Here is a 9,019-nt window from a genome sequence, read left to right as displayed (position 1 = left end):
GGCTTGAAATTCATTTTAATTAAAATCATTATTAAAGTATCGAGATTATGTCTTATGAGGCATAGCCTAGTAGGTAAAGGAGTAGCTGAAAGTATGGAGGTTTTGGCTTGAAATCTTGGTATTTTTTTGTTGTTGGATTTGAATGATTAAGAAATTTTTAATTGAAATTTTTCAACAAATTGTCGTTCATTAAAAACATTTGGTTGAATAGTTTTACTCTATTGATGTTCAATAGTATTCAATAAAACTGTTGAATCTCACAACAGCACATTTAATATTCACAGTAAAGGGAAAATTTATTTTACCAAAAAATTAATGGTTAATAGCTAAATAATAGAGTTTAAATTATCGCTATTACCATTATAACTATCTTTTAGTTGCTCATCTGAACTCTAGAGTAATTGGTCTTTCATTTGCTTCTTTTTTGATGACCATCATAACTAAAATCATCTAAGAAGACTTACGATGCTCTATCATGCGATTACTGTCACATCTATCAATACAATTATCATTAGTTTCTTCCTTTTTGGTCATCACCAGAATCCAAATCATTGTCATTATCAAAATCCTCATGACCAACATCATTATGATTTTCATCAATTTCATCAACTTCATCAATTGAAACATTCATATTATTTTGCTTTAAAAGCTCACTGATGAAACATCATTAGTCAATTTCGAGCCCACATTTATCGGCTCGAGGTACCTAAAGCAAGCAAGATGAGCCTTTTGAGCCTCGAATGTAACTCTTCTCAGCTGCTGAAATATGACCTGTTCGAACAGATATCGTTCTCTGACTAAAACCAGCTTCAAATAATGTTTCAGTTTCTCGTAATCCATGATTGATCCAAGAGTAGTTCAACACAATCAATGATAGATCAATAACAAATCAGTTGAAACTGTCCGACAATGGCTAGACATATTGACACTGTTTCACTAGACTTTGTTAGACACAAGACTACACTTTGACTGTGTGATGACTGAAAAGCAGTAATAAATTATGTCAGATCGATTGCTTGAAATACATAATTGGTGACTAACTTGATAAGTCATAACTGGAAGAATGAATAATAGTCAATGTTTGAAAGTAAAATGCTATAAATGGTTCATTTTTTAACCGGATTCACCTTAAATGGAAAAGAATGGAAATGAAATTGATTTAACAGTTTTTTTTCATCATTACTTTCTCTCTTCTTATGTTTACCTGTAAACTATAAACTTTTACTTGAACCATAATCATCTTCTTAGTGTCCATTAATCTGACCAGTTAACCATGAAAAGATGTTATCCATTTCATTAAAAAGACTTTATATCAAAAAGGAAAATGAACATTTCAAGCTTTTACTCATTGTTTTTTCTTCCTTTGTCCTTCTTGCAGTCTTTCATTCAAGATTGTTTCCCATTTCATCATGATCATTATCAAATTAGCTTTAAAATTGATGAGCTGGAAATGAGAAAATAACAGTAGAAAGTATCTATTGAATGAAGCAAAAAAGTTTCAAAAAAACTTGATTCTCTACAACACCTTGACCTTGCAATGAACCAAAAAGTTTGGTGAAAATTTTTCATCAAAATTCAATATTCTATGGAATTTGTTTACATGAGTTTGTTGGTGTTGGTGCATTTGAACATAATAGTTCATTTTTAATGCAATTTTCAGTTTGTTTGGTTAAGAGTTGCCTCTTGCTGCTAATGAATTAATGAGCTTTGAAAGATTGTTTCGTGATTATTGCATGGTTATGATGATTAAGTTCAATGTGAGCAACATAGTTGATCAAGTAATACAATTAACAGTCTATCAAGCACAAATTAAGTTACCTTCAAGGTTTACCAAAAAAACGGTGAAATCTCAAGTCAAGGGAAAATTAATCAATTAGGTAATCGAAAAGCTGGAAAAATGATTTCTATTTGAAACATGACTTTCATTAGCAAACCTCGAGTTTACTAGCAAATGATAATACAATAATGTTGCCAACATTTTCGATATCAAGTTGGTGAATCATGATTTAATGAAAAGTTTCGTTGCAAAATTATGAGCTTTTGAGCGACCATGAAAGAATCATTCAAATAGAAATGAAAAAAAATCTTTTCTCAAGTTGACTCTCTGAAGTCATTTCTGGCGTTAGTCAATGCGTTAGTGTTAAAAATCAGACTTCTCTCAACCATCGGTGTTAGATGAGTTTGTCACGTATCATAGAACTACAGATGACATAATTTTTTCGATATCAAGCTTATTCTATTCCACTCGATTCCATTCTGATGATGCTGAGCTAGGTGAGGTACCAGTTGATGTTGGTCCTGATGATGAATCTGAAGCTGCTACTGATGATCTTGAAGATCCTGAAGACTCGCTTATTCGACCTTTGATCAACATTCGAAGGCCATTTTTTTAAATCGCTAACTCTTATCGACAAAATATTCTTTTGGTCAATTCTTGTTACATCTTCTTTTCCTCTGAGTTTTTCGTTGTTTTAAAAAGATACGATTATTTGAATCAATGTGTTCATTTCAATGAAATTGTTTGAGCAAAAAATGCAACAAATTTTGACTTTTTGTTGCTTCTAAAAGTCGATAATTGTGTCAACTTATGGTTGCATTGAGGATCCTTGAAACTTTTCCTTATTCCCTTCTTGATTCTGTTTATCATCAACTCGACTCATTGCTCAAGGCTTAGGGCAAGAATCAAGAATAGGAATATTAGAGAAAGAAAACAAGAAGAGAAAAATGGTTCCAATTAATTTTACCTAAAATTGTGAATAAGTGCAAGTGAAAGCAACAAAATTTAGGTAAAAGAAAAGAAAATTAGAAATGGAAAGAAGAAAAAGAAGAAGAAGAAGAAAAGTTGAAAATGTGTTTCAAGCAAATTCAATAATGTAACCAAAAAACAAGGTGAACATTTGACTTGAGACTGATGAAGATGAAATGACACGGAAAAATGATGGAAACATGGACTAGAAAAGAATAGTAATGTAAAATGCTTTTCCATTAACTGAAGCTCATGTAAAAATGAATAATCAATATAAATGAAAGACAAATCAAGTTGACAAAATAAAATGATGAAAAAAGCATTAAAAGTCGCAAACACTGAGGCTGAATATCATGCAAAGCACAATATCAATTTTAAGCTTTTCACATTTACAACCATTTTTACACCAACTTTATCCTCATTCAATTGGTGAAAGGTAAACAAGGAATAAAAACTTATACTGTCACATCATTTCACCATCAAATTGATTATGAAGGCGAAGAAAAGAGTTTCATTCTTCTTTTCAACCTGACATTTCCACAGAACTTTTCGTCTCCATTTCTCTTCTCTTTTAATCTCATTGAATAAAGCAGCAGCAAGAAAAAAAGCAAACCAAAAGAAAAAAGAAGATGAAGAAAAATAAGAGTTTTGATTATATCAAGTGAAAATTTTGGTTTCGACTCTTGCAGAACAGAATCGAGAAAATCTCGGAGAAAATGAAGAAAAAAAAATTTATATTCACCTGTTTACCTGAAAGCAACAAACAAAAAGTGATTTGAAAAAGCAAACAAACGATATTGCAAGATGAAAGAGCTTTGACATTTCATTCCAATAAACATTTTAATCTGTTGAGCATTTCATTTTGCCCAATGAGCCTTATCCTGTTGCAAAAAACATCTCAATAACCACCAACAATCGCTGTAAAATTGACTCGACAATTAGATGCAATTAAATTTCATTCCATTCTTTTCTACATTTTTTGCAATTCTACACTTTTTTTTCGTTTCAACTTTTTTCACCTCTTTCAATATTGAACCATAAATACACATGAAACAACGTAAAATGATTATCTTGTACCTTCCTTGGTTGATACAATTTTACTATGAAATTGATGAGAACATCATTTTTTCTGGCTTTTTCTTTTACCAACTTGTTCATTGGTTATCACTTTTTCAGTCTTGATTCATTAAACATTCCATAAAGAGTATCATCATCATCATCATCATCATCATTTTTGCTCTTTTCAATTTTCCAAAGTTTTAGTTGAGAGAAGGAGAGAAAAATTTTTTTCTCAGAATTGATTCTAAAAGAGGAAAGAGGAAAAAAATGATATTCTTTCATTTTCTTTATTTTTGCAACCTTTTTCTCTCCATCAGTTTCCACCTTCGTCAGAATCATCTTTTTCTTCCTATTCAGGGAAAAAAGATGAGAGAGAAAAGTTTGAAAACTCAAAGTTACACTTGTTTTTTTTTCTTCTTCTTCTTCTGCCTTAACCATTATTTACGCCAAGCGAATCGTTCAACTTGACAGTTTCTCTCCTTCCTCATTTTCATTGTCTTTCACTCTCACCCTCAACACTCTCTGATCAACTGTTCAGTTAATTATTAAACCCGATTGCCATTCACACAATTCATTGATTCAAATTTGAGAGCAAGAAAAAAATGAGTGAACACATAATTTAAAAAAAAACCAACCTTCACTATTATTATCATTATAATGGTTATACATTTTTGTGTTGAGCTTCTCTGTCCTTTTATTGCACTCTTTATCATTTGAAAAAGTGAAGAGCAACCAAGAAAAATAAGTTTCAGATAATGATGAAGAGACCAAGGGAAAAGAGTAGCAAAATGATGAAAAAAAGCGAAAACAGGTAACAAAAAATGTTATCATGAACTTCAAACAGTATTCATTTTGTATCATTAAAGATAATCTCACAATTTTTATAACAAGCCTTTGTTTAGTTATCGTGTTTTCCTTCAACTCTCATTTTCTTTTTTTTACCTTTTCTTCTTCTTCTTCAAACTACTTTTTTCTCTCTCTCTTCAATTAGATTCCATTTCTCACTTGATCATCATTTTTGATGACTTTTGGTTATTGCTGTCACTCACATCATCACTGCCTTTATTAGATGAGCCATGTTTATGCAGGTGAATGAAGAGACAGTAAAAAAAATGAAGTTAATCAGTTCTCTTGGAATGTGCTTATCATTTGATCCTCAAAAAAGCATCTTCTTTGTCATCATCCAATTACTTCCGGGAATATCCTGTTGACCCTTTGATCAGGTTTCAATGTTGCCTTTGGCAAGAATGAGTGAGCAATAATAAAGAGCAAGAAAAAACAAACTAATGATAGCATCAAGGCAAGTACAAGAGCAAGTAGCAAACAATCAAAGCTGTTAAAGACTTGTCCAGTTACAGTTAACCTTAACATGGTCCATCTGTTGACGATAACTGCTAAGTGATCAATAAACTGTGTTATTAATAACAATTGCAGGCATAAACTGATAACCAAACTGCCAACATACGCAATCATGAAATGACTAAAGAAACGTCACCAAGTGAACATAAGCACACCATGTGACACTAGACTTGTTCAACATCATGTAACAGTTCCATCAGCTAATTAAACCCATGAAACAATCAGTGATATCAATTGACGTAACCAATTTGTAGCAATTTAGATTTCTGCTTATCAACATTGATATTGGAAAAGCTTGAGTATCTGATTTGTTGGCTTATTTGGATTAATCTCGGTTTTTAGATTAAATGGCAATTCTGTTTTTAGGCGATGCTGCAAATGATTATTCAGCAATGTTGAAATTAATTACGACGTTGGTGATTTAATGGTCAGATTTTTTTGTGGACATTCTGAATTTTCTCCTTGGGTGAAATAATGGTGATTAATGAACAATTGTTTGAATTTCAATAAAATTAACATTTCAAGTTTTATTATTAAAAAAAGATCTAGTAATCACAGCCTTCTTTTTTTTCATTTTGTGTTGATAAATACACGGAGGTAAAAGATAGGGATGAAGAGGGGACAGATGAAGGAAGGGGCAATGGATGAACATAAATTATGAAAAATGAAAGTTTAGTTTACATGTTTAGATGAGGGGCGATGAGCACAAAAGAATGGGAACAAGTTAAGGAATAGAGTGATAGAGGAAGAAAAATATGGAAGAGAAAAGAAAAGTAGAGGATAAATGAAGACGAGTTGAGTAGCTTTGCACTGAAACTCACCCAATGTTATGTGAAAAACGTCAACCTTGTCTGATAAATCCTTTGCTCTTGTTTCCTCTTTCTTTCAATTATTTTGTATAATTATTTATAATAAAAATTTTACATCGTTGATGTGCATTGGGTAAGCATTGAGATGCCTTTGATGATAGAATTGATTGAGAAGAAAAAAAACAAGAGAAATTTTCTCCAATTTCAATTGGAACATTTCTTTTTTTGTTTGCTGGTGCTATTTACTTGAAGTAATTTAGTTTAAGCATTAAAGAGTGTAAAAATTAAAAGTTAAACGATTAAAAGGTGTTAAAAAATTAGGATCCCAAAGAGGCTGATGACCATATTGAGCCAAGAGGAGATGAGGATAACGATGAAGATGACAATGAGGATGAAGATGAGGATGATGATGATGATGATAAGGCAGATTGTGGAAGTATAGTTGGTGGCTTTTGCTGAGTTTGTAGTGTTGCTTGATGCTCATTCGATGGTGACTCGAAGAAACCAAGTTGACTTAAAGCTGCATTTGAATTGGCAATTAACTCATCTTTGTATTTCCATATTGTTGTATCTCGAGTTGTGTAAATCCTGAAATCGGTTTTACATGAGTTTTTCAAGGGACCCACACAATCTTTACGGTAATGTTGAAGGTGAGCAAGGGTAGTGTTTATGGAATAGGTTGTACAGGAACCAAAACAATTGAGGGGAAAATGATTATGAAGAGAGACCACTCTCTCGGTATTATGGAAACACTTAACATACTGTCCAGGTTTAGTGTAATTACGAGATCGGTAAACATGTTGAAGCATGTGAAGATAGGTAGGTATTCCTGGCTCATGGCCAGTATGTTTCATCTGTTGTTCACCAACACCAAGGTCGTCAAGAAAATAGGCATTACGAACATTATAACTGGCTCTGGAATAATTTTTCTCTTTTAGTGATTCACGTTCAACAACGCCCATCAACTCTGACCAATTGTTGTGTTGAATGGGCATAATAACTTCATCTATGTCCAACAATGCTAGATATGAATAGGAATAGAGATTGCGATAGAGACAATCATTATAAGGAATCAATTCGTTTTGTCGTTTAGCAGTCAACTTGTTTTTAAGGTAAAGATGTCTGAAACCGGGTAAATTGGGTTGATCTCCGGGTAAAGTAATGGGTGTTAATTCAACGATCCCTTGGTTTTGATAGTAATGTAAAACTTTGGATATGTTTGAATGGATTTCCATTTCATAAAGGAAAATCTTTTTCGCTCCGAGAATTTTCAACAGCTCAATCCATTCGATTAAACGTACACTGAGATCTTCATGTAAAAAGTCGAGACCTTTAACGCAAACGGCAAAATCTTGTTTAACTTCGGGTCGATTGTTGAAGACGCGAAGATTATTTCTAGGTTTTTGACACTTTGATTCAACCAGGGAAATAGAGTCAGGTGCGGGTGTAGTTTTCTTGGGAAAACCTTTTATCCGTGGTACTTTACAATTAATTACATACGGTTGGAGTAAACCATCTTTGTAGTTGCCCCATTTAGAGTACCATCCATAGGTATAAGTGGCTTGACTGACAATGGGTCCGGCAATGCTGTCAAACCAGAGAAGACAATAAGTCGGAGGTGGTTTGACACGGTCAATCATGGCTAAGATACGGACAGAAGGTAAGGGGCCACCTCTCCAACGGTCATCGTAATAGGCTCCGTAAAGGTAAAAGGAGCCATTGGATGTTTCGGCTTTTTGCCAGTAAATGTTGTTGTAATCAAGTTCAAATAGACTTGGAAATTCAACTCGACATGTTTCACCTCCTCCCAAAACATTGGACTTACTATTTTTGGGTCTTTTTCTAATCTTATTCCAATAAGCTAATGGCAAGTTGGAAACATTTGCTAGTTGAAGGAGAATCTCTTGTTCGTTGAGTGTAGGTGAAGTATCAACTTGAACTTTTGGTTGTTGGGACACAAAATTTTGATCCGATGAATCAACTTGTTGAAAGTTATTAAATCCATTTGACACTTTTGATGATTTTGATGTTGTTGCACTGTGATAGGAAACAAATCCAGTAACGTAGTCCAATGGGTTGTTTTGGAGAAGACCCCTCTGACCACCAGGGTTAGTTAATAATGGACCACTATTTAAACCTAAATAATCATAACTTTTATCACGGGGATTTGTTGCTAAACGAAAAACTAGAAAACAAACACAAGTCCACAAGAACGCAAAATATATTAAACGTTTATAAGCTCGTCCAGCATAAATAAATTGTATCATTATGGCTGACAAAGTTTAATACAATGAGTTGAAGAAGACTTCAGACTTTCAGATTGACTGCATCTTTTCATCTGTTCAGCCTAGATGGCGCTATAAGTGGAGCAGTGTCCTCTACAGGGTAAGAGGTAAACTAATTTCTGCAGCTTTATTAAAGCCAAAACAATAAAAATTAGCCGAAATCGATGGCGGCAATTTTAAAGATTCGGCTGATCATTCCATAACCAGCAATGCTAACCGGCGACTATCAAAAGTTTATCAAATACCTTCAAGCATAGCATAAGGTATGACTCGTAATGTTTGGGACTAATTTTTAAAATTGAATTTCGACAATTAGACTGAACTCACAGGCAGCATTCAAACGTCAAACGAAGGATCACTTCGTAAAAATTAAACCAATTTTTTGAGAAGTTGTCAAGTTATGGCCTTAAGTATTGGAGATTATTACAAAATAAAAGATACAGTCACTTTGCTGTTGTTGATGAGATCGTGTCATCTCTCAAATCTCTTGGATTATTAGAAATCGAAGTCCTTTTTTGAAAAAGTCTTTTTCAATCGACGCTAATCTACATCCAAATTAGCTGGGAATTCACCAGAAAGGGAAAATGAATAATCCAGGTGGCTTAATCTGGGTAAGTATCAAATCATGTACATACAAGAGATAATGATAATACCAGGAAAGATTTATAAGAAAAGTTTCAATCTTAAACAACAGAAAAGGTTGACATTTGATTGAAGCAACTGGTTCACTTTTTGCTTCTGAATCGGCTGCTTGTTCTTGT

At 33.1% G+C, this 9,019-nt stretch overlaps 1 protein-coding gene across 1 annotated transcript; it reads right to left on the bottom strand.

The window, feature by feature from the left end:
• Positions 1-5,659: 5,659 nt before the first annotated feature.
• Positions 5,660-8,253, bottom strand: LOC107360737 (uncharacterized). The gene has a single exon (XM_015927452.3). It carries the CDS (start codon positions 8,238-8,240, stop codon positions 6,291-6,293), a length of 1,950 nt encoding a protein of 649 aa, XP_015782938.1. The 5' UTR covers positions 8,241-8,253; the 3' UTR covers positions 5,660-6,290.
• Between the last annotated feature and the right edge of the window lie 766 nt (positions 8,254-9,019).

This window comes from Tetranychus urticae, chromosome 2 (genome assembly GCF_039701765.1).
Source record: "Tetranychus urticae isolate SD_2017Ah chromosome 2, NJAU_TeUrti_SD_1.0, whole genome shotgun sequence".
NCBI lineage: Eukaryota > Metazoa > Arthropoda > Arachnida > Trombidiformes > Tetranychidae > Tetranychus > Tetranychus urticae.
Note: the sequence above shows the minus strand (reverse complement) of the source record. Positions and strands in the feature narration are given on the sequence as shown.

Excerpts from the sequence above, each read along its gene's own strand:
- LOC107360737 (XM_015927452.3), bottom strand. The coding sequence starts at position 8,240 with ATGATACAATTTATTTATGCTGGACGAGCTTATAAACGTTTAATATAT.